At 41.1% G+C, this 26,117-nt stretch overlaps 1 protein-coding gene across 1 annotated transcript; it reads right to left on the bottom strand.

The window, feature by feature from the left end:
• Positions 1-924: 924 nt before the first annotated feature.
• Positions 925-21,712, bottom strand: cavin2a (caveolae associated protein 2a). Its single transcript, XM_044366247.1, has 2 exons — positions 20,562-21,712; positions 925-4,829 (listed from the first exon to the last, which is right to left on the bottom strand). Exons 1-2 carry the CDS (start codon positions 21,108-21,110, stop codon positions 3,966-3,968), a joined length of 1,413 nt encoding a protein of 470 aa, XP_044222182.1. The 5' UTR covers positions 21,111-21,712; the 3' UTR covers positions 925-3,965.
• Positions 21,713-26,117: the final 4,405 nt, after the last annotated feature.

Below are 26,117 nucleotides of genomic sequence, written 5' to 3'. Positions count from 1 at the left end.
AATTGTGTGTTCACTTTTGTATCTTATTAACATATTAACAAACACTTCCAGTCGTTTCAAATCGATCACCCAAATTACAAAAAAGTACTTCTCATTACCCCTCGTGGAATATCAACATAAAATTTTTAACAATTACCCAATATGTTGGAGGTCATTGTGCTCATAATGAAAAAATTATGTAAATAATTCAATTCCAACATTTTTTAATACACACAACGTGCTCTCCATAGTTCTAACACAAACTATTTCTTCAGTAGAAAGGACTTCTAATGAAAACTGCTTGCAGTAGGTTCTCGATATTTTCCGGAGGAGCTCTACTTTAGTTTCTGGAAAGACGGGTTGCTGTTAATTTTTTAAATTTGTTTTTTTCCAGTGCTTTGAGCCCTGTACGAAGTGGAGGCAGATATCTCAGACAGCTTTCTCAAAACCTGGGCAAATAACACTAAAGCCATTTGTACAGTTAGGTTAAATAAAATAATATTTTGTAGTTTGGATAAAGCCACCCTTTATTGTGGCTCTGACCCCATCATCTAATCTTGATTTTATATTGAATCCATTGCCTGTGCTATGTAAATAAGGGTTGAGCAGCTGAACCACTCCCTACACTGATATTAATCCTCCACTACACTATACCTGCACACAGGTTTATTAGATTACAACTCTGTGACCTACAGTCACAATGGCATTAACAACAGCAAGCATAACTACATGTTTTTTTGGGTATTATGGGTCAAACATGACTAACTGGGATAATACTATGAATGCCACAAAGAACATTAACTACTGTGCATGGTCTTCTAACAGCTAGTCCTCCAATTTAGTATTTTTTTTCATCTGACCCGGGATGATATTCACAATGTGAAACGTGACATTTACTCGTCTCCTTTTACCTGGAGGATATCAAACAAAGATCACAAACAAACGTTGAAAGTTATAAAATTTTTATTGATGTATATAATACTAACATTTGAAAGGAAATTCCTGCATGTTCACAAGACGTTAGAAACAAGTGTCAGGAGGAATGCATTTGAGTTAACACACAAGTGGCAGGGAATCTTCTGCTGTGAAGGAAATGTCTTTGGTTTAAGTGGTTTACTAAATGAACAGGATATAAAGTAAGACCCTTATATGAACAAACATGATAGTAAACACAATATCACTATCCGGACAATGCTGTATTAGGTATCTGGTTTTTAAACGGTTTCTAACATAATATGATGATGATGATGATGATGATGATGATGATGATGAAGGTGATGATTCAGATTAGACAGTCTGATTTCAAAACAAATAAAAACAGACTTTTACACACATACACAAATCTACATTAACATTAGCAGAAAGAAATATCACCAAAGTAAAACAATTGCAAGAATAAGAAGCAGAAAATACATCTGAGCCAATCACATTTTAACCTCTACATTACACAGAATGTACATAATCCTAGTGTTCGATCCTTTTTCCAGTAATGTGATTTATACAAAGAAGAAGAAAATAATCCTCTGTGTGTCTAAGCATATTCAATATAAACAGGTAGCAAGTTGTTTAAAAATCATTTATGTCTATCTTTATTTCTCCCTACAATGTCAGCTGAGGAAACTTACATGTTAAATTTTGTAAAACATGAAGGACTTGAAAGGATTGATCCTGCAGTGCCAGCTATTTATATGTACACCCCCTAAAAGCGTCATATACATCCCATTGTCTAATGCATTTCAGAATCTCACATTTCTGTCAAGCAGCATATATGCATAACGCAATCGCAAATTTATTATCCTACCCAACAGCTTTCCCACACTTCCCAACACCCACACTTGTCCCCCTTCCACTACGAGCTCATGCCCAGGAGCCTCTACAGGGGCAGAACACCTGTGGTTCCAGACAACCTCTTTCCTCTCTTTGCACTGTCTCAACAAGGAGGCCAAGAGCATGAAAAATAGGCTGAGCAGGAGTCATTCGTCAAACCAAGGAATGCTGTCCTCTGCCTTGATCCACTCCTGTGACCTCTCTTGTATGTTGGATCCCTGGCACCTGGTATCACTTGCTAAAATTATTTTTAGAGAGTCATGGCATTAGACATCTGTAACTAAGGTTGGTAAATCGCTAACAATGTGCAACAAGAGGAAGGTCACTTTATAGAAACTCCCGGGCATGACTTCCAAACATGAAGTTGACTGATTCATACATTTGCACTCTCTTTCAAATTTAAACTTTCTCTGTTTCTATGTAGCTGGTATCAAACACTGACTACGCCCCATACAGTGATAACTGCAAGGAATTCCTTGGAAGAGAAAAAAAATCTTAAGGCATGTTTTATTATCACTTTTATCTACAAAACCATAGGAATCCATCCCTTCTGGAGTGCAATTACTCATACCAGCTTGTGCAAGATAAAGGCACTGTAGGAGTACGTGCGTGCATGTATCTCAGAGGAGGGGCTGTAGTGATAGTGCCCTGGAAAATGTATAAGATAAATGTTTATGTCAGAAACATGTGTAACCGAGTAAACATTTCACCATGCAAATTATGGATGCCTGAAAGAAAACAGGAATTATATATATAACACCCAACTATTATGTAATCACTCAAAAAAAAAATTCACAGATACATTTACTGTATAAAGTACACACACTAAAGGCAGTTATCATAAAGTTACTATTTTAGGTTGTAGACGCTCTAAATACCAAGAGAGTAGTGTGCCTCACATAGAAAAAATAATTCCTGTACATAAACATACAAAGCTGCCCTGCAATAAGACAAAGGGCTATAAAAGGGAAATTTAGTGTATCAGTGTCAAAACCTGTAGGGACCTTCATGTCGCAAACATTTTCCTCTCTATTTAGAGGACCTTCTATCCTGCAATGATGTCCTTTATTTAGGAGTTCAAATGCTGACTAGATTTCTCAATAAATGTTTTTCTTATATCTTTTTAAGAGTAGCAAACAAGTGTGGTCTACAAGGACATTTTGACTATTTCAATATCTACTTTTCAGCAAATGCAAACTGTTACTCAACTGGAAATCACAAATTACTATAATATTTTGATATACCACATGCAACTTATATGGTATTCCAGGTAAGACATCAATAATAAGGTCTGAAATTATGAATTGGATCTCACTGACAGGAGTAATATACAATTTCACAACTGCAGGTAAAGGACAGGAGGCAAGACAGAGCCACTCGGACAAAGTATAAACTTAAGTATAGTCACCTGTTAGTTAACATCAGGGCTCATTCAGCACAGGTCCAAAGAATTTAGTAAACAACCTCTAGTTCACTACAAAACACCCCAGGGCCGTTTTAGTGAAAAGCCAGAAACTCCCATTCCAACCCTTGCACAACCTGGCAACACACTACATCAACAGGCTGTGGGCAGTACCACTGTTGCCAAAGATTTACTATTTTTCACAAAAACACAAAGAACAAAGAGGCTATTTGTCAGTGAGGAAGAGAGGTCCAGAGGCAGACAAACACAGCAAGATGGAGATAGTTGGCCCAGCGCCCTGGAGATGTGCTGCTATTGAAGTGGTGGGCACCACTTGATGGGAGTGAGTTGTGGTACACTGGTGCAATGTTGCTTGCTTTGGACAAGCTGCCTGGATGGTTTTAGGAAGCACTCGAACTGGATGCTTCAATCAGAACTCTTTCTGATATGCGCTGTGGGGTGTTGATAACATAGTTACTTATGTAGTAATCAAGGTTTTTAGACTGTGCTAGTGATAAACAAAGGTAGGTTTTGCAGGAATGGTCCGAGGATGAACTACCATTGAAGGGAGAGTTTCAATGCAGAGTATGTTTCTAGTGTATCTGAGTGTGTGTGTTTGTGGCAAGAACACAAGACTGTTTACAATGGAGGGATATTTTATGCCTGCTGGGTGTTCAGTAAATGTAGAAATGTGAGGAGGAAAACAAAGAATGGGAAACTAGAACTGATGGTCAATAATCAAATCAATCAAATCATATTAAGACACTTGCTCCACAGCAATTGTTGCTGTGGGAATCTTGGCATCTGCTGCTGTTTCAGCAGGGCTTTTCTGTTGCTCTTCTTCCTCTTCTTCATCATCCTCGCCAATATCATCATCATGCTCTGGGACTGCCAAGCCAGCAGAGCGATGACCATTTATCTCACACTCAATGCTTGGTGCTTCTCCATTGATTGCCAGCTGTGCCTTCATGCTGTCTGGGGTGGAGGGGCTCAGCATCTCCCGAATCTCCTCCACAACGCCTTCCTGGGTATGCACCTCTGCCAAGGGAATCTCTCCATCTAAGCTTCCCAGAGGAGGAATCTCCACATGGGCTTCTTCACCAGGTGAGCCCATGTCTTGTGTTGGGGCCTCCCCATCTCTGACCTTCTTGACATTGAAGGTCATGGGAGACACCTTGAACGAGGAGCTTTTGGCAGTTGGGCTCTTCGGATGGTTAGGAGTGAGGCTCTTCTTGATTTTGTCCCGCTTCTCTGGTGGCACAATCTTGGTGGTGATCTGGGTCATCTTCTTCTCAATGCTCTGGCGTGAGAAGGCCTTCTTGAGGCTATCAACCTTCTTCAGGCTAGAGCGCTTGAACCTGTCAGCCCTTCTCTCAAAGTTATGCGAAGTACCCATTGCAGCCTCGCCTTCTAGCATATCATCCTCCTCTGCATGTATTGCAAGATCATCATCGTCATCAGAGGACAGGCTAATGGTCTGAAGACCCTCAGGCACACGGATGCCATCAACAGACCCAGAAACAGATGGAGTAGGATGGGTTGACGCTGCATCACACTGGCTTGGTTGTGGGGTCTTGAGGGAGTCTTTGACAAACACAGTGGAGGGGATCTCATTGTCTTCCTATTGGGAAAAAAGGACAGAAACAGAAAGGTTAAGAAGATGAGGATCATTTGTATCTATCTGTTATGAATAAACATAATTGCTTACACCAGGATATAGTTTGACAGACATATGGAATTCCTACACAACACTGATGTATCTATCTTGCTGTAGATTGCAGTAAAAGTCTGAAAGATAACTTGGCAACCTTTAGTGATCTACTGAACGAGAATGCATTTATTTAACTGATGCATTTCAGCACACAACCTTTATGATATCTTTATTTGTATTGGTCATGGTCAGAATTAGACTTCAAGCAATCAGTGTGTAAAACACAGGCACATCTTTCTTGTCCAAAGAAAGAAATTATGTAGGTAGATTGAAAATTCTATAAAAGTTCCAGAGTCCATCAGAGGTACTTATTAACAAGCATAGGTAATCATCAAAATGGTCTATCTTGGAGTTGTGCACCAATCCTGTGGTAGCCACACCTATGGGAGTGACTAAGACTATTTATTTAGTGACACACACCTGAGTCAGTTTGATACCTCTTTATGATGAAGAGCTAGTTCAGGGCTTGAAACATTGTACTTTTTCTAAATGTAATAAAGAGAAACATTTTCTTTAAAAGGAAGCATTCTACAGTGTTGACTGGAAAGCAAAAATCAGGGTTAGACTTTAGGAAACTTTACAAGTTCCAATGACTTCTAGGGAATTCTTGACCATGATGATCAAAGTCAAGATATTTCAGGTGTACTCCCCTCCACATTCCCCATAAAACATGGTAACATCTGGCCATGTTTTGGCCATTGCAAATGACCATCTGTGTTTATGTCTTAATACACTGACATTTTTTGTTGGTCTGCCTACTAAGGACTGAGGAAACCAGTCTCTGCATGCCTCCCTGGTTTTCTCCCCAAGACATCTGAGGAATTCCACCTGTTTCTCAGCAGGAGTCACACACTTATCTCCATTTTCCCTCTTTTTAAAAAGATCATTCTCTGTCTCTAACCCCACGTCCATGAATGCTTTGATGACCATGAACAGAGTGAGATGGAGAGCAATAATTTCTGGAGTTTCAATTTGCTTTCAAATTTCTCTTTCAAACCTTGTTTTCTACGTCTGAGTTTCTTCTTGTTCCCTTTGACTTGCTGCCTATCCATCTGTGCACAATCACACACATGCAGGCACACACATACAATGTTCCACTCCACTAGGGATTTATGGGCTAGGGTTGCCACCCCCCGATTGCCCCCATCCTTTCACACCCAGGGGTGAGTGAGGAGTGAAGGCTTCAGTGGTTGACATACTCCACTACACATTTGAAATGCTCATAAACAAACCCTTTCAATGGCATCAGCTTATAGTTTCACTAGTGGGTATTTGGCTTTGAGGTGATTTACTGTAGCACAGTCTACAGCACATTTTTATGCTTTAAAGTGCATGTACAAGACATGCTTATATATGGGCAGTTAAAAATACCTTCATTTGCCCAAAACAGGAACAGTTGATTGAACTGATTCAAGGCCCTCACACACCCTACAGTACTGAATATTGTTGATAAACCATTTTCTGATTGGGCTACTATTCCAGTCCTTAACAGCATGGTATAATAAAAGTACTGTTTGTAGTTTTAGTTGGTGTTTACCTCTGAATATGTGCACTTTTTGCTAAAATTTGTAATTTAAACTGTATACAGTTAATAAATTTTTGTTTTTAGTGACATGTTTTGACAACTATTGTCAGATTTGGTAAAGATATCCATGGTGCGCATAGGATAATGCCCTGACTTTTTAGTGCCACCAGCAGTTCAAATTTTTAGTTTATCCCAAGCTTTGATTTGTGACCAAATACCTGCAAAACTAATGACATTTCCATCAGCCTTAGATGACAAATGTGGCAAATGTTATACATGTTATAAATGTTAACATTGTCATTGTGAGCATGTTTGAATGCTGACGTTAGCATTTAGCTCAAAGTAACACTGATTAAGTACAGTCTCACAGGGCCACTAGCACACTCCTATTGTGCTAAGAAGGTTTTTAAGGAAATAAGTTGGGTTTTGCATGACTGACAGCTGACTCAGTGTCTCACAGTCAGGTGTGGTGATTACTACTGTCTCAACCCACCATAGCTCCAACCAAGCTTTCTCATCTTTGACTAAATTTAGATTTTCTGATTCCAGTAACTGAAAAATATGTCATTGAGCAAATATGTCAAACACAGGCGTGTCCCTTGACCTATGGGTGACTTAATATCAACACCAACTGACCAATGATTTGTTGTTATTAAACCAAATATTACATACTGTAAATCTAGGTGAAAAGTAGCAGAAACATATAGCCTATTGTTTTAAACTAGACCCTTTACAATGAATAGACACATTGTAAAATATGTGTCATGGCCAGTACACATTGCTTGCTGCATAAAAGAATGTTAAAGTATGACTACATTTCAAAGAATGCATGGGAGGTCTTAAGACATTATAGGAGTGCTTACAATGACAGGATGCTATAAGTTGTTGAAGCACTGCACAATGCATCTTTCCTGGGGTATCATTAACACATACTTAAGGACCGGGCCAACCAGATGGTCTAGAAGAGTTTTGGCTGCTGCCAATTCTTCACTCAACAGCAATATTGTGCTTTCTGCTGGAAGGGACAGTAGTATTACACCAGACAATACCTGACTATCTCAGTGTCATCCCAGTGTCAAGCCAATTTTGACATGCATTTATGAAGTGGTTCATATGTGTGAAATGAGATGATACAGTACCTGTATCATGTGACGATAGATATTGAAGATAATTTTTTTTAAAAAGGGCTATGCGACTGAAATTGTGATATCTTCTATGCTGATATGAGCTGTATTTCACTCACATGATCACCTCTAGAACTTTTGCATTATCTCTGCATGTTTCATCCGAGCCTGATCCACTGCAGCTCAGAGCACTACCCTTAGACACCAAAACATTTTCATAGTACACAGACAGCTCTTGAAAAGTGGGAAGCCATGCTAAAACCCTCCTGCTTTTCATCTTGCAGACACCTGATACCTCTCGCCTTGATCTCAAACATGCAGGCATGATTCACAGTTCAGGTGTGTGCCAAGCATGTGTGGTATCTCCCATTTAATGGTAATAAATCTGCAAGTGTGTTGTTAAAGGCACAACATCAACCTTAAAAACAGGGTCATGTTTTCTGGATGAAGAGGAAGAGCAACTATAAAGGTTTCATAACTTCAGAATATACAGTACAATGTATAATAGAGTGAGATTACTTTATATAAATTACCTATACTGGCCCTTCTCTGTTGTCAGTTATAGATAAGTCTGCTGACTTGCCTGATAACACTGGCAAAACATAAAGGGATTGTACTGTATGTGAACAGAAGTCTTTTTTCTTTACCACCAATAACCACTACGAGTATATCATCATCCCTAAAAGCTAGGAGCTTTTGATGCACTGCGGGTATGTAACTTGAAATCCAAAAAAGACAAAATAGCTGGGGAACAGCTCTTCGTCTCCTTTGGTTTAACTGCAATCCCTCCTTTTTGGTTTGCTTCTCTGTAGCTCCCGCCTGTCATATCTGAAGAAGCAGTATCTGAATGCCCCATTTTGCTCTTGGCCTGACACTGGACCACACCCATAGTGACTGTGTGGATCTGAGCGTGTTTGTGCAGAATAAAAATCAGAGAGTCAGGGAACTATGTGGATGACAGCTATTGTATTAAAACAAATTACACGTTATGGAGAAATACCAGACACCCTGATTATAGAAGGAGGATATTACTACAGATTCAATGCGTATCTCTCTTTTCTGAGAGGACATTTCGAGTCAAGTAGAGTCAAATAGTCAGCATGAAGTGTCGGATAAGTACCCACCTAAACCTGACCGGTCATGATTAGAAAAATCAGAGCTAATATATCCTTTCTAAACCCTTCGTGGAGAACTCCCTTACAATACACACTAATCTTTCCTGATTGTTTGATGCTGCTAAGGTTAGTAAAGATTCAATCTTGACACCTCTGCTCCAGTCTGGGCCTGCCATAGTCTTTGTGATTTGGTTCAAACATGTTTGATATAATCACTGTGGGCCCTGCAGTGTGTGGGAGGCAGTGACTGGAAATAAAACACCCTTGAATGAGAGCTGAGCCTTTCCTGCTACGTAGTGTACACGATCTGCTGCTACAACACAGTTTAAAGACAGTTTAACAGCGATAAAATACAGCTGGTGCTTCACTTATCAATTATAATTTATTACACACACACTCTCAAACAATAGTAGGAATCATGCACTGACTGGTTATCACCAGTTTGCTCTAGAAAATGAACAATTAGCCGTAACCTCATCCAGCCCCCCCCCCCCCCCCCCCCCCCCCCCCCCATCATCTTTTATTTGATTTTACTGGTGAACATGCAAGTTATGTGTGGGGGGTCCCAAAAAGGAAAACAGTGTGAAAACAATGTGTCCCCAGTTTAACCCTTCCAAAATCTTGGCAAGCGAGCTACAACAAACAAATTTTTCCTAAATTACCATTTGACCCAGGGCTGTGCTGTGTGTGCATGTGTGTGTGCATGTGTGTGTGTGTGTGTGTGTGTGTGTGTGTGTGTGGACCTCACATTCTGGCACTTTTCTCTTGGGAACTCCAGTAATGAATGTGCTCTCTAAGCAAGCACTCATTAGCTACTCATAATGTGATACAGTACCAGTCAAAAAGCTTGGACACACTTTCATGTGGGACATCAGCCATTGTTTAAAAAAAAATCATTTCAGAGAGCTAGATGAAAGAAAAATTGGAATAAAGTTGGAGGTGAACAAAATAACAAAGATAATTCAGTGTGACGGCAAGTTTACTGTACATTAAAGGGCATACACGGTTATGTAATGCAGATCAAGACTTTGTTTAACATTTGCATAGTAGAATCGCCGTATACACTAATAAGTAAGTCATGAGCAACAGTTTATATAAGTCAGTTCTCTTGAGTCTCCTGCTCTATTCAAACAGAGAGATCCGGGCGGGGCAGGACTGAGTCGCGACTCATTGAAAGAGCTCACATGGGCTCTGGTTACATTGTGAGTGTGTGTGTCTGTTTACACCTTATGTGTAATGATACCTTTATACTGTTTCTTTTGCATCTGTTCTGTATTCTCTACATGAGTCTGTGTATACAGACATCTTCACACATTTGCAGTGATATACAGTATTATACTTTAGGCTGGGCGATATGGTTGAAATCAATACATTATGTGTGTATATCTTTTTTTCTATAGCACTACATGTACGCAAAAGCACATAAAATAATCAATGTCAGTTTATGAAGAGAGCTGTATTCCACTCTTAACAACAAAATAACTTGTTTTGCTACTTTTAAAGTGCAATTTGCTTGCGAGATCTTAAATTAGACAGCAGTATTCTGTTTTAATTATAACAGGATATGATCATAACTCACTGAAAGTTGCTAAGTTTTTTTTTTAAATCGCTCATATTAACCTTTATACTGTATCTTGTATTCTTTATAGTGCAGATTTGCATGTAGTCGGATATACAGAATGTGTTTATATGCGTTTTGTTAGCAATTTGAACAGGTGTGTTTTCCTGGCCCTTCAGGTTTTCTTAATCCTAACAGGCGAGGTCGGTACAGGTGTGTTGGCACAGTGAGTCAGGTGCCTCCGGGGGACTGCGCCGATGAGAGGGTACACAATCCCCACACACACACACACACACACATACATACATACATACACAAAAATGTATGTGCGCACACAATTGCTATTGTCAGCCCCCAGCAATTATCTCTTTACAAAATGAGAAAGACAGGAAGAAAAGAGAACAGCGAGAGAAGAGACGTTACAGACGAACTGAACGCAGCTTCAGGTGCTTTTCTCGATTAATATCGGACTATTTTCTGAAGCGTATTTCAAATTTCAAACAAAGAGCTAAAGATAAAAGCTCTGGTTCTGAACATTTCCCACTGTTCTCTTAATTTGCCTATCCTCTTCATCTGTAACACAACCTACCTTCATTCAAGATGTCCAAACACAAAACACTATCCGTTACTACATCCCCCCGCATCCCTTTCTCACAAATTCACACGCAGCTTTGTCCGCTCAGTGAAAACTCAAACAATCACAGCGCAGTGTACACCTGAAACCCACATGATTGTGCAAATTTGCCTTCATCTTCATATGTTTTGATCACATCCCCTCACATTACAGTGCAGCGAGTTGTTTTCGAGGTCACCCCCACCCAGCTTGTTACGTAACATCACCTCCCCCCACCCCCTCCCCCTACTCCATCCCCACCCCGATGTCCATGAAGAGCCATCTGTGGACAGAGGAAGGAAAGAGGAAAGGAAGGAAAGGAAATGGAATTCTGCTATTTATCATGGGACTGGGTGACCACAAAACACGATAAACTCTAAATGCACTGTACACAGTGAAACGTACTCGCGTAATAGTCTAACGTACATACAAATATTCTAAACATACACAACTTTCACCTGTTAAGATCATAGCCCAACATTAATCTAACAACCACACATTGCGACAATTCCAAATATCATAAATACCCTGTCAACAACTTATGTTAATTCTGAATCATACCTCTTGTTTTAATACCCATAAATCTCTGCATGACAGTTCGGGCATTCTTTCCTAACCTAACCGCACCCCTCCCATATCTGCCTCACCAAAAGAAAACACAGCATGTTTACTGGTCTTGCAAGCTTGTGCAATCACAATAAGCAGTTCAGGTGCAAAGCCATGCTGACGTGCTGGTGGAATGAAGATCATGGCGATCTACAGAGGCCACCATTATTCCTGTTGACATAAATGATGATGATGATGTTGGACGTCTGGACGGAGCCCGTTCACACAACCCCTAATTTACAGGAGGATAGCAGTGGCTTTCCAGTCCTCATAATTATTATTTTATTTGGTATAATAACTTCAAACATCAGTATGACATTGCAAAACCTGCACTTTCACTGCTTGTCTTGCAACATCTCTCTGCATGCATGATGAATGAGGTAAATAAAAGGTTTCCAGCAGTGTCACCGTAACGCATTCATGTACATTTACAGTTTTCGTTGCTCCGGTTTCGACTGTAGCCGTGTTAATCTCCTTCAGCTCTTTTCTTTAAATCTCCACAGACCCTTCTTTAGAAATTGCTTCAGTAACAATCCCAAACCGTGCATATCAGAACCATTGTTTGATAAGAGCGGTGCACTGCAGAGATAGCATGAGCATTGATAAGGCTCCACCAACAAATTGTCAAAAATGTTTACCCCGAACGGAGGTCAAACTTGCAAGAGTCTCCACTGAGAAGAAGGGAAGTCATCATGTTATCTCAAGACATGTTGTATTTACTTTGTTTTATTGAAGAGTACAGAAATAAGAGCAGTGAGAACCAAAATGGCTATTGTTTTCCCTTTTCCTGCAGTGGATGTTATGGTTTTGGCGAGGAGATTGGATGGACACTGAGGTTTGAAAAGCCAAGAGGGAGTAAAGCATGCAGATCATAAAACTCTGTGTAGATCCGTGACTAAAACTATGTAAGCCATGAATATGCATTCTTTGTATCAGATTTATAAAGCTGTGGTTGGTTTTTTTTAACCTCAGTCATAGTGGAACTAGAGGTACACGTGCACAAGCATTATTTCTACTCCCACAATTAGCTATAAACGGATGTAGAAACTCTCAATCATATATTTGCATATCAATACGCTGCCTGCTTCACCGGTCTGTAGATGTGTCACAAAGAGGAAAGAAGTAGCGCAATTTCACCGACCGCGTTGCATCTGTGAGGTTTTCCAACGTTTCCAGAGCAGCTGTCAGTACGCACGACCTATACTGTGTCTATTTATAGCGCCCGTATCATTAATTCATCACAAGCACCTGTAAACCATCATCGGCAGTGATGATATCAATCATCATTACTGAACATCAGAAATGTGATCAGTGAATAGTTTGTCGCGTTCGTATCGAAACAGACTTTGCAAGAAAGAGAATGTTAAATAAAGTTATGCCTGCTATTTAAATTAAAAGAATGATAATACTCACCGAACAAATGTAGTAAATCAATATGAATTTCATGAACACTCCTTTGATTGGCATGTTACAGATCTCTGTATAGACCACATTAAAAATAAAATAAAACAATGCACAATCAGTGCAGTTGGTTAACAACCTAAACAAACAATGTTTCATTATTTATATTCCGTCTCTCACTTTATTTACTTTACTTTTATTTACTTTAATTTTATTACACACACATCATACATCTGGCCCTCTGAAGTCTAATGACAGAAAGAGTCAAGTGAGGATAGTTGGGCTTCTGTGGCAGGAAATCAGCAACAAAACTCAAAGCATTTTTTAACCATTTAGAAAACTTTATCTCCTCCGTAACTCATCAGCTTTATCTAACATGTAATACCATGTGAGTGTGAAAGAGAATGTAGAGAGCCGAGTAGAAAAAGAGCAAGTGAGAGTGAAAAGAAGGATGTGAGTTCAAGTGTGCAAAAAGAGATTAAAGTCATAACTCTATTAATACCTGCTGCATTATGAAAAACATGCTAAATATGTGCTCTTGGTAGGTCCAAGGCCCAATCCCGATGTTCACACTCACAGACTCATGGACTTTGAGGAACGTTCCCACTAAGTCCGCGAGGGGCTTAGGGCTGTCCCGCTGTCAAATCGTCGAGCGCATGAGGGCTCTCTCGCAGACAGTTTGAGCCCTTTATGCACACTTTCTGCAAGTCTGCATCGCTGCAGACTTTGCCTGAGGGGATTACCCACAGTTCATAGGGTTGTGATGTTAAATCAGCGATAAATACGGGGTTACCACATACCAGGGGAAGCCCCCCCTCAAAAAAAAAAAAACAGTAAACAAATTGGCACGTGGGTGTTCAGCCTGGCGTACTGGGTGCGCTGGTCTGCCTGAATTTACAAAGAAACACTAAACAAAGATTTGAGATACATAAAAACACATGAAATCTGAGGAATGTGAGCACAGGTTTTATTACACACCTAGTCTATTCATCAACCATTTCTTTTCATTTTTGCTAAATGATGCTGTTACCTCTCATCCATTATGTAAGGCAAGAGCCTGGAAGACGTTCAAATCAGGCAGTCGATCCCGTACCTGACTGTCCTGCACATGATTATTTTATGGGTTGGATATTACTTATCTGTTTTATACTTTGTTTAATGTATAATGTGCTTAATGGGTGAGTCATTTTACTATTTTTGTCTTTTTCTGTTTTTGTTTAAGTGAGCCCACCAAGACAAATTCCAATCAATCATGTTGCTAAGGCAACAAAGTCTTGAATCTTGAATCTTAAGTGCATTGGCCTTGAAGAAAGTAAAAAAACATAAAATAAAAAGTTCCAAACCCACAACTGTACATAACATGTTTTGCTGTCGTCAAGGTAACGTGATATGTCACAAAGTGTTGTCCCATTCCTATTTATACCATTTCAAGCCCTCGCAGCCACTCGCGCTCAAGCACTTACCAGGTGACGTCAGTTAAATCAGGGTTCAGGGCTTAAGGGGGGCATTGGGATTGGGCCCAAAGACAAAGACATTCATTGCTCAGTCTCTTCATTTCATCACTATGTTTTAATTTAATTAAAGCTGTTAATACGAGAATTTTACATCAGGAATATGTGTTTAAAGTTGGCCAACTCACAACCTCAGAGACTGTAACAGTTGAGCAGACTCGTTAAACCTGAATGTGACAACAGGCAGAAGAGCAAGCACTTAAGGTAGGCTTATACTTCCCATCCACATGTGTCTTCGCCATAGACTACAGTCTACAAACTCAAGTATAATCTCTTATCCAAACTCACTCTTATTATCACATTATTATCATTAGTTGACAATCCGTCTTTCTGTATTTGACTCTCTTCTCCCATATTTACTTTCTGTTTTCTGAAAGCCCAGAGGATTATCTGAGGAATGAACCCCGAAGGGAAAATAAGAATGACAACAAAGTGAGGAGTTACGCTGTAAACAGACCTCATTGTTCATTTTGAAAGCCCGCCTTAAAGGCTGCATAGCCAAGTTAGACTATCAACGGTGAGACCAGTTCTACATCCGAAAGCACTCATAAGGAAATGCTTGAAATGTCATTCACAACTCGTAGTTTATGGATAACACATTGTTAGAAAGTTGTGAAATGGTGCTCATTGGTGGGACTGAACAATTTGTGGAATTATGACATTTCTGACCATTATTTAAATTGTAATATTCTCTATTAAAACTCCAGGCTTGGATGTAGTCTAATAAGGTTTATAACAAACATAAAAGGCCTTTTTACCACAGACGCTTCCACCTGTCATGGCAGGAAAAGCACAGGTATAATTAATTCTGTTAATGATGTCTCATTATGTGTCCCAGTAAGTCACCAGTCTGCACAATACCAAGCCTTGGGACAGGCTGAATGTGGTTGTAATTGACGTTATTACCTGGTTACACCTGTCAATTTGTTTTTACTATGACAACATGTCAAAATGTCAATAATGTCCATAAAAATGTCTATTACAAACTCATTTCATCCCAGTTTAACTAGCTGTCAGTCAATTACACGCCACAGCTAACAAGCTCACAAATGCTAGAGAGTTTATATCTCTTGAAAGACTCGCCAACAAAAAGACACACTTCACTGTCACATTAAAATGATTGACTGGTGTTTGTATTTCAACAGAAAAAAACATCTTTGCCTAAGCATAAATAGCAGATATCAGCTGAGAGTTTGATTTTGTAGTTTAGCCGACTCACGGAATTCACGGTAATTAGCAAACGGCTAACTGACTTAGCTGTCGACAGTCCACATGTTAGCATTAGCATTTTAAAACATTGTTAATACGGTAGATTCAGTTACAAGCTAATTAAATGCATTCTGTGTCATTTGAAAATTGTATTCGCTAGACTTAAGATATGATAAATAAGTGTGCTTGAGACTGAACGGGTCACAGAACAGGTCAGAGAATAAATGATGACGTATAGGTAGCATGTGACTTCCCCTGAAGTGACTTTTCCTTGAAGCTCCCAACTCCACAGGGATCATTCAATACTTGTGTATAAGCTGTGATGTTAAATGTTAAAAATTCTCCATTTCCACTGTCCATTTATACTCTCCATCACCTGTGCCTTTCCTGCTGTGACAAGTCAATATGTCGTCTGTGAAAAAGTTCTATTGAATAAACCACTGAGTGTCTATTATAGGCTATAAGGAGTACAGAATCGGGCACAGCCTTAAAGTAACAGGATAGTTTCTGTAACTTAACAGAACTTCTGTAACTTGCCACTGTGAACAAAAACAGTAACTAAAAATGACCTGGACCCACTATCCATGCAAATGTAGAGCTAATTTTAACCGAAATTTCAGAAAATCAATAGAAGAAAATGTGAATTAATGTGTATTTCCATCCACTACTGTTTTGCAAATATGAACAGTTGAGCGCATCAAAGTAAACAGTCGGTGATGCTGATTCTGATCCTGATAGAGCGACAGTCAAAGCTGGAGCGATGGAAAAACGTGATACAAATACTGGTGTAAATAATTAAATTAGTGATGGCTGAACTCTAGTTGGCTGCTTTCAGGGTCCTTGTATTGTGCAAGCCGACTCTCCGTCAGGGGTTACTGGGACACTTAAAATAGAACGGAGCCGTCATTAATGTTATTAGTAACACCTATGGGTGCATTACATAGTGAACATTCAAATAAAACAGCGGGTATAGAGGGTAAATATAGTGCTCTACATAGTAAATAGGGAGTCATTTCGCACACAGCCTATGTTAACTACCCCCTTAGATAAGTTAAAGCTTCAACACACTGTATAGGCCCAGCATGTTTGAATACACTGCTTTGGGCTATGAGCTTGTGCAATATATCACCTGCTAGAGGGACACACACAACAAATCTCAGGTGTAGCCTACAGCCAGCCGCCTGCTCCAACCTGTGGAAATGGATATGATTTTATAATAGAAGATTCTACTCTGAACGCACGCAATGTGCACTTTAATTACACTCCAATATCTAATTACTCCTGTTTGGGATGACGCTAGCTGAATATGTGTAACAAGCTTGCTCTCTCTCTGTTGTTGTTGCTTTCAAATGTTTCTATTGCGCTTCAGCTTTATTTAACTCTGAGCTTCGAGTCATTAAACCAAAGGTAAGAGTTTGGGGCGAGGCCGGGAACAGAACTACCAGTTTGTCCATCATGAGTATTCAGGGTTTGGAAAAAATAGACTTTACTTCCTGCTGTTGAAAGCTAAGATTGAGTCACAACCTTTGGCCAAGTGTCAATAGACGAAAGGACTATGATTACTGGTCGCAAAAGTAAACAAAATGACAATGACTGAAGTTAAGCCAATCACTCAAAATCTTTGTATGCATCTTCTGTGCTGGATGGCGAGTCAGAATGCGGTGAGAGTCTAAAAATAAATGCACAATCTTACGAGAAACGAAATTATAAATTATTTTTCACTCATTCCTCATTCCTACAGCTCACCTTCCATCCAACAAAAAAGGCATCGCTGTGTTTAGTTTGGCAGAGGAGCGTGTTTCTTTTTGCTTTGCAATGTGATATGAACGTTCTTTGATAGTCTGTGAGAGCTCTGACTGTTGTCACTCCCCGCCACTTTACGATTAGGGATCCCAGATACACAGACAACCTCCAAACCTTCTCTTCCCAATCCCACGGAGAGAGCCACACAACAACTCCCCTCTCTCTGCTCGGTATCTCGCCAAAACTGTGACACAGGGGCCCCCCCCCCACCGTGTGCAGAGCGAGCGAAACAAATGAAACTCTCACGGCGCTCAAATTCAATTTGCCGTCGTGCTTGACTTGTTTGTTGTGATGCAAGTCCACTGTGAAATAAACGGAGACGGGGAGATAAAGATCTACTCAGAAATAAATGACTTCTGTCGCAGGAAATTTAATTCCTAATACACCGTGTTTCAAGCATGCCACAGTGATGCAAATATAAGATTGCGGGTCTCGAGGGTGACTGTTGATATATTTAAACACTCAGGTAATCAGCCTTTGAAATTAATCTGTACAACAAATAATAGAAAATATCTGCAATCCAACACGAAACATTTTACCTTTCCAAACAGTAATTACCAAAACAGCTTCTAGACCGTACACAGTGGACTCTCAGATGGCTGGGAATTGTGTGTGTGTGTGTGTGTGTGTGCAGCAGAAAAGGCCTAGAGAGAGGAGGGCCGTGTAGAGACAGGAAAAGCACTGGTGCACAAAAACAAACAAACAAGGCCTAAGCAGGGGTAATTAAGTCCTCATTAGTCCTTGTTATGCGCAGGAACGCAACGGAGCAGCAGATAGCCCCTGTCATTTCAGACCGGCCGCGGCCAAAGGCTGCAGCTGGTAGACCCCTGCTCCATACAACAGTGGGCGTTTACCCAGAGGCCCTCTGTGTTTCCACCTCAGCTGGCACGTACAGGGTGGTGAGTGTTCTGGATCAATTTTGTCGAGTTGGGGAAGGGAGGGCCCCTCGGCCAAACGCTACAGCGCCGGTATAGGGGAGTTTTTGCTCTTTGGCGTGCAGCAAATGCGCGTTATCAAAGAGTAGCGTGAGGTGTGCGGCGTGTGCTTTTGTGAGGTCTAAGGGAACCAGGACAGGTGGCTTAGCCAAAAGACAACAAAAATGGTCACATGCAAGCTGTTTGTATAAAAAAAAGATGAAGGAACAGATAGAGAGAGAGCGATGTGAGGAGGAAAAAAGATAGTTTAAACAGAAAATAAGGGAATCAGAGCACAGCACCAGATGGAGAAAAACCAAGAAAAAGACACAATACTGAGCTAAGGTGAGGAATAAACAGAAAAGACTCAACACAAGCACATAGAGGAGAAAGAACAAGGGCTGCACTTAGTTCTTTTATTCCCCTCCAGTCCCCCCCCCCCCCCCCCCTCCACCCCAAGTTTCCCAAGTCTCATTTACCAGCTCTGTAACTGCATACACCTGACCCAACACATCAGCATAGCGATCAATGGGAAACTTGCACGCATACACATGCACACACGCCCTTGGGGTCATACCTGGCCTTGCTACGCCCACCTACAAATGCTCTGCTTAGTTTGACACAAAAAAAAAAGTCAACTCAGCACAAGTCAGACTAGCACTTAAATCTATACACTCATGGTAGAGATGTAGTTATTAAGGAGACAGTATGCCTATGTGCTAAACACACACAGGTGAAACTCATTCACATGCTCTGTAGGAGAGAAAAATATGTGTAGATGTTTGCAGCCAGGAAAAAAGACAGTAAAAAAGTAGAAAAAAAATCCTCAGGACACGTGGAATTTGACAACGCACTGAAAGCAAGCAGCACCGTCCACTCTCACTATCTCTAAAAAAGCAGAAGGGCACTCCCTTCAAAGCACATAAAAAACTGACCAGGGATTAGTCAGATCGATCCGTGGTCCCTGCCTCACCCACACACCCACACACACACACACACACAGAGCCACTTGCAAGGTAAGGTCTTGGCACCTGTTGCATTTGAACAACAGAGCCTCAGTACCTGGGAAACCAGATAACAACGGCGGTTAAGAGCTCTCAGTGGCTCTGGCTGTGTCAACACTGCCCTACCGCTTTTTCTCTCTGCCTGGGCACACACACTTGTACGCACATGCTCAGATGCACCACTCCCCCCCCCCCCACCTCCCTCCCCCCACACACACACACACACATAATGCAGGAAAAACTTGGAACTTATTCATGCACACAGCATACTCGGAGATAATGCTTAGATCATGTTTTTTGGTTGAGTGGAACCGCATCTGTCAGAATGGAACGGCTTTCATCTCGCGTGGCGAATACTTGATAAAATAAAATCAGCTTTGATCTTCAAATCGAGACCCCAGGTTAATGTTGAGGTCTATTTTTTTTTTCTATGTAAATGAAAGAAACTATTTTTATGTCTTGAGATAAGTCAGAGATAAGGTTGTGTACGGATATTCCTCATACTTTCCATTTGCAGTTTCCTGGGGGGGAAACTGGAAAGTTTATCACCTTTTTTTTTTTCAGTGCCAGTGTAGAGTTTTAGCCTCACAGGTGTGATATGACAGTTGAAATGGTAAATCCTTTTAAAAAGTCATCTGTCTGTCTGAATTATGACTGTGGGGTGTAAACAGATCTAGTCAGTCAGCAGCCTCTGAGCTCTCCTCTATTATCCTCTACAGCTCCATTCCCAGACACACCCTTCTTCTCTCACACACACACACATATGCACAGAGGGAATAGACCCATATACATTTAACATGGATTAATTCATCTTCAAGTAACCAGATCACATCCAGAATTTTTGTAAAGCTCTACAGTATGAGTAGAGGTGTGTTTTTAACAACTGCTCCCCACATTATTTATGAACTGGGCTCTACAGGTTGCTGAAGTCCTGTCCAACAAGTTTTCTCAAGTGTTCAAAATTAAATAAAGTGCTGTTCACCTGCAGTGTGTCACGTGTCAGTGCCAACCAGGCTTACAAGAAATGTGCACACATGATCCAAGCACACCCACCTCAACAGTCAAATGTGAATGCAAATATGACTTCCTCACACTCCTACGCATCTAAAGCAAGTCTCTTTGATGGTGTTAATAAATGATATGTCTAAAAACCTCAATATTCCTGCATTATTAAGGAACATTTATTTTTGGTTATAATATGAAAGCATCCTTTAAATATTTATGTTTCTTCCTCTGCCCCCTACACCATGTTCCCTCACCTGGAAGATGAGCACTTTAAAGTGGTTCCTCTTGAGCAGGTGGTTGTGGTTTGCCTCCAGCTTCTTCACCTGGACCGCCTGTTTGTCCATGCGTTCCTTCACGTCTTTCAGGTGCCCGCTGACTTTCCGGGAGCGCTCGAGCAGCTTGCTGACGCAGTTGGAGGTGCTGATGTGGGTCTTGGACAGACGGGTCACGTCCCCTTGTACGACCCGCACGGCTCCCTCAAGGTCGGCCTGCCTCTGCTCCATCCGCTGCTGGTTGTCCTGCACCGCCTCCAGCATGTTGACCAGCTTGTCCAGCAGAGCCACCACGGTGATGGCGCTCACCTGACCGCGGTCGATCGGGCTTCCCGGCGCGGCTGCGGACGGGCTGGTGGGGCTTTTTAAACCCAGCCTGGAGAGGGTGCCGGTCGGGGTCGGGGACGACGGGGCGGACGATGGGCTGAAGCTCGGGATGAGGATCTCCGGGTTTTCGGGCGGCTGCTGCGGGGTGGTGTGAGGGCTGCCTGAGACGCTGCTGGGCTCGGCGTGGGACGCGTCACCTTCCATGGTTCCACACAGGTGGTCAAATGTCCCGCTTCGGAAGAGTAATTAACTTAACTCACACAAAAAAAAGTTTGGCAGTGTCTCTGTGATGCTGCTGCCAGTCGCTCCTGCAGAGAACTGAAGTTTGGGTGTTTTACTTTCTTGAAGTTGGCTGTGCATCCACGCCCATTTCAGCCTCTCTCTTTACGCGCACCCCCTCACACACACACACGCTGTGAACTTTCAAAACACCTCCCCTGCAAGCCAAAGGGAGGGGCTTGGTTGCTATAGAAACAGGCCTAGCCCTGTCGACAGAATAGAGGTAGAGTTTCTCTGTGTTTGTGCGTGTGCGTGCGTGTGTGTGTGTGCGTGCATGTGTGTATGTGTGTGTGTGTCTTTGTGACTGCCAGCCATTCCACTGTGTGCATGCCTGGCTGCATTTGCAAAATATGTGTGAAGGCTACTTTTGTTTACTGCACTCGCTTCTGTGTTATTGCATTGTGTCAAATTGTACTGGATTGCATTGTAATCGAATAATGTAATGTGTGTGTGTATGTGTGTGTGTGTGTGTCTGTGTGTTCTTGTGTGTGTGTGTGTCCGACAAAACAATACAGCAAAGATAACTCGAATCAGTAGGCCTGTAGTTCTTTTGTGTGTGTATGTATGTCTCGGGAGCTGATTTTTTCCAGACACACTAGTCAGATATAAATCATGGATCTTGTTTTCTTAATTCCAAAGTCTGGTGTTTCACTGTGCCTATATGTTAGTGTAGTACAACTGGGTGTGCGTGACATATGTTTGCCCCCTTTCCTCTCCCCTCTTGTTTTTGAGCTCTGTGTCATGGCATGGGGCACACTCACATGGAAATGTGGAAATCCCTGTTTCAACAATGAGCTCATCTGTGCCCTGGCATGGTGCCCTGGCCTCTCTCTCTCTCTCTCTCTTTCAATCTTTCTCTTTGTCACTATCACTGTAAATCTTCTATTCACAGTAACCCAATCGCTCTCTCAATCCAACATGTTTGAAAATGAAACACGTAATGCGTTAAACATTACATGGTATTCAACGGCAATGTGTCAGCGTGTTGCACGTATATAACCTTTAAACAAGAGTGCCTTGATGTTTGTACACTTTCATAAAGGGAGGGAGACATGCGCCTTTATCTGTGTGATCGATTCCCTTGCAGAAGATGCACTGACAAGAATCTTATTTTTATCACTGCAAGACTATGGAAAGCATTTAAGGTCACACCTTAGTCTATTGGATTCTGTGTGATATGGTAAGAATTGGTCAGCCACCATCTCCTCTAAGATCAATACAAAGCATTCACACCCCTAAAATCAGATTAGGCTTTGTGTAACTGAACTCTATTTGTATGCACACTCAAAAAAAGACACACCTTATTAACAAATTAATTAAAACGTGTGGGCAGAGTCCACAGTCTTTTGCAGATCCGAACAACATTAATAAGGCCATCTATTTTTATATTGTGTTGTTATTTCACAGCGTTAGTTGAGCTGTAGTGATTATTATGTGTTTTGCTGTTGTCTGTGCAGTGAACATGAAGCTACCGTCAGCAGCCGGTTAGCATAGTTTAGTACAAAGACTGTCAGCAGGGGGGAATAGTTAGCCTTCCCCCTCCTACCAGCGCCTCTAAAGATCGCTAATTACAGATAACACTGTACCGAAGCATGTTTATATCTTGTTTATTTAATCCCTGAAAAAAACTGAAGCGTAAAAGTGGTTTAATGGGGGGCTGATTTTCTGAATGGGCACAGTTGTTGTTGTTGCCAGACAACCAACAGAGACTCCAGGAAGCTTTTACACTGGGTTTTTTTGTATGGATTAAACAAACAATATATTAAATGCTAATGAGTTTTAGAGGTGCTGGTAGGAGGATTTTTTTTAACTTTTGGACTGAGCAGGCGAGCTGTTTCTTTCTATTTCCAGTCTCTGTGCTAAGCTACGCTAACTGGTTGCTGACAGTAGCTTCTTAGTTGACAGACAGATTAAAGCAGTATCGGTCTTCTCATCTATAACACTTGGCAAGAGAGCAAATAAGTGTATTTTCCAAAATGTCAAGCTATGCCTTCAAAAAGTACCTAATACAAATAACAATCTGGACCAGGAACAAAATTTTACCACACTATGACCCAGACCGATTTTCAGCTGCCCACGGTCGCTGCAGTTAGTAAGGTTGTTGTCGAATGTAAGAGCTTGGGTTGAAAAAATAAAATGGCTTGTTCAAAACGATCTGATAAAGGTTGACAATGGAACCTGTCTGTTTAACGATGACTGGACTTAGAAATATGTGTTCATTTTGCCTGAGGGCAGACGTATGTGCTGGATTTGCAATTAAACAGTGGCCACAGTGTAGAGTGGTTACGTAAAACGCCACCACAACACCAAACATGACAACAACACAAAACTATCCCCAAAAACCCCAGTTGAAGTCATCACATCGAGCCTCAAGGAGAATAATTGTACATTTTCAATGATCAATGATGAAAGAGCACTGTCTCTGCCTGGCCGTCACACCTTTTTATGCCCAAGTTTAAGGACTTAGTGACACAACGCAGGTGAAACAAATATTATGTAATACGCCTTTATTGGACCTTTGATACAGTGGAAATTTGATATGTGGACATCAAAGACCTTTATAGATATGTGTAACAGCTCCGTCTTTTCACCAGTTTCACCATTTAGTCAGGAATGCCCTTCCCAGATTCTCCCATGTCAACATCCAAGACTAACACCTCTTCTTGAGATAAGTCTCTCACAAGCTTCAAAGCTGTCAGGTGGAGTGGAAGTGCTATAGACACACACTCGCTCCAAACCAATTTCCTTCCTCTTCGGACTCAAAAACCTAGTGTCTCTGACCCCTTCTCTATGTCACGGCTTCTCCTCGGAGACACTCTTCTGTCAACATAAAAAGTGTGACCTCTTGTCCCTAGCACTTGAACCCTGACTTTTCCCACTTTCACCCGTGGGATCGAGTGGAGGGGAATGACGCTCCCATCCTGTCATTCTTCCAACTGTCCCCCCCGCGCCCCCCTCCTTTCCTTTCCTCTGCTCCCACTTTTCTCCATCCCTCCCTTTCCCCCTTTTCTTCCTCTCTCTCTTTAACTTATCATCTGCTTTCCTGAATTCCTCCAGTGCTCCTGATGGTCTGGTACATGTTCCACATATTCCCAGTGTTGTGTCAAGGAATGTTGTCCTTCCTTTGCCTATTTTATGAAAACACTTCCTATTTATTTAAGGGTCCTATTTGCTGTTAACTTCCCAATGGTTACATATAACAGAGTATACTATCAAAACAATTATGTCATGCACTCAAACTGTTAGAGATTGAGTTAAAAAGAGCCAGTGGCTGGGCATCTTTACAAGTCAGTTTGAGGAAATGGATGTATTTGCCCTCTGGAGGCCAAGACATGCAAGTGCATGATCTTTATAAAACAGAGCTATAGCCAAGAGGAAGATTTTTTTTTACTACATTTGGAATCATGTCATATTTTGCTTGAGGTGATTATAATCAACTCTTCAATTATCTTTTGTTTTCTTTTATTGAAAGTTACAGCCGCAACCTTTCTTTGTAGGAGAGATGTTTTCATACTCAAACCTTGAACTGGGTGAAGCTATTGCAACGGCAAGATCATTTCCACAAACATGCCGCTGCAAGTTGAATTGATCGAATGAGCTTTGTATTCTGGGAAACCTACCTAGAGTCACGTCAAATCCTTCTTCAGCCCCGGGAGGTGCGGCAACGCTGTAACCGTTGGCTCTTGGCAAACTACTCACGTGGATGACCCATTTTCCAAGAGTGGTTGAAGAACAAGTTTTCATCTTTGTATTTATTAGGATTATTTACCTCCACATAAAAGTAAGCAGTTTCCTTTTCTTTTCAAAACAACCCAACCGGATTGATTTACTTAACGCACCAATTTACATCATACCATCAAATAAGAAGAAGCAGAGAAGATGGTTTTACTTGAACGTTTTGTTTTGGATAGGAAAAGCTTCTCACACACATAAACACTGAATCTCCTACAGATTACTTTATGTTGTTTCCCTCTATTTTTCTACCTCATGCACTACAGTTCCTACTGCTGTCTCCATCTTCCTCTGTGTAGTGTGTAAGAGCGTGTTTGATGTGGACACGAGAATGCAACTGAAACACCTTGAGGCAGAATTCATGGGGACTTTAATGATGGTTTCTCACACACACAAACAAGATGTTATACTCTACATTAGAGGAGGATGTACTCACATGGAAGCATATCCTCAGCAGGTTTACTTGCTTTTATACTGTTTTTATACTGGTGAGTCCAATATTAATGCTCCTTTCACTGAAACATTGATTTTGATCTCCTCAAACTCCTGAGGGAAATATGGGGCTCTTTATCTCTTAAATTCTCCAATCACCAGTTCGTTGCTAACTTTGTTTCCCATTTCATGTTGGGAAGATATCTGTGGTGCACAGTGGGTTAATCAGAGTTTTTTAGCTGAAAACTGCTGCCTGCTGTGTCTGCAAATAAAGTTGATGAGCTGAGATAGTGGGCTCAAAAAACAAAACATTGAGCTAAAAATCTCAGAACAGAGAGCAACTGCAGAGGTGGGCAATACTTCTGTGTGGGTTTGTCATTTCTTCCTGTGTATTTTTCTGTCCAACTGAAATTAAATTGCTTTTTTTGTCTACTACAGCATACATACTGTATCTGCTGTTGTCCTGTGTTCTCCTTTGAGAGAAAAAAATCTGCTTCAAATTTAAATTCTTTGATTTCATAATGGTGTCCCCTAGTTTTGCATTAATTTGATGAAATACTTTTCTCCGCCTACGTAGATGGAGATCTTATCTTGAGGCAGAGCAGATGGTCGCACTGAGCCTGATAGCATCCTGCTGCACAACACAAGAGCCACAGACTCTGAACGACCCACATTAGCTTTCCTGCTAAAGTCTTAGGGGTGCAACGGATCACAAAACTCACGGTTTGGATCATATCACCGTTTTGAGCCATGCACTGGATCATTTTT

This window comes from Thunnus albacares, chromosome 11 (genome assembly GCF_914725855.1).
Source record: "Thunnus albacares chromosome 11, fThuAlb1.1, whole genome shotgun sequence".
In the NCBI taxonomy this organism is placed as follows: domain Eukaryota; kingdom Metazoa; phylum Chordata; class Actinopteri; order Scombriformes; family Scombridae; genus Thunnus; species Thunnus albacares.
Note: the sequence above shows the minus strand (reverse complement) of the source record. Positions and strands in the feature narration are given on the sequence as shown.

Coding starts and splice junctions, on each gene's coding strand:
- cavin2a (XM_044366247.1), bottom strand. CDS start 21,110: ATGGAAGGTGACGCGTCCCACGCCGAGCCCAGCAGCGTCTCAGGCAGC. Junction 4,830..20,561: donor TTAAAGTGCTCATCTTCCAG/GTGAGGGAACAT, acceptor TTTTCCCAATAG/GAAGACAATGAGATCCCCTC.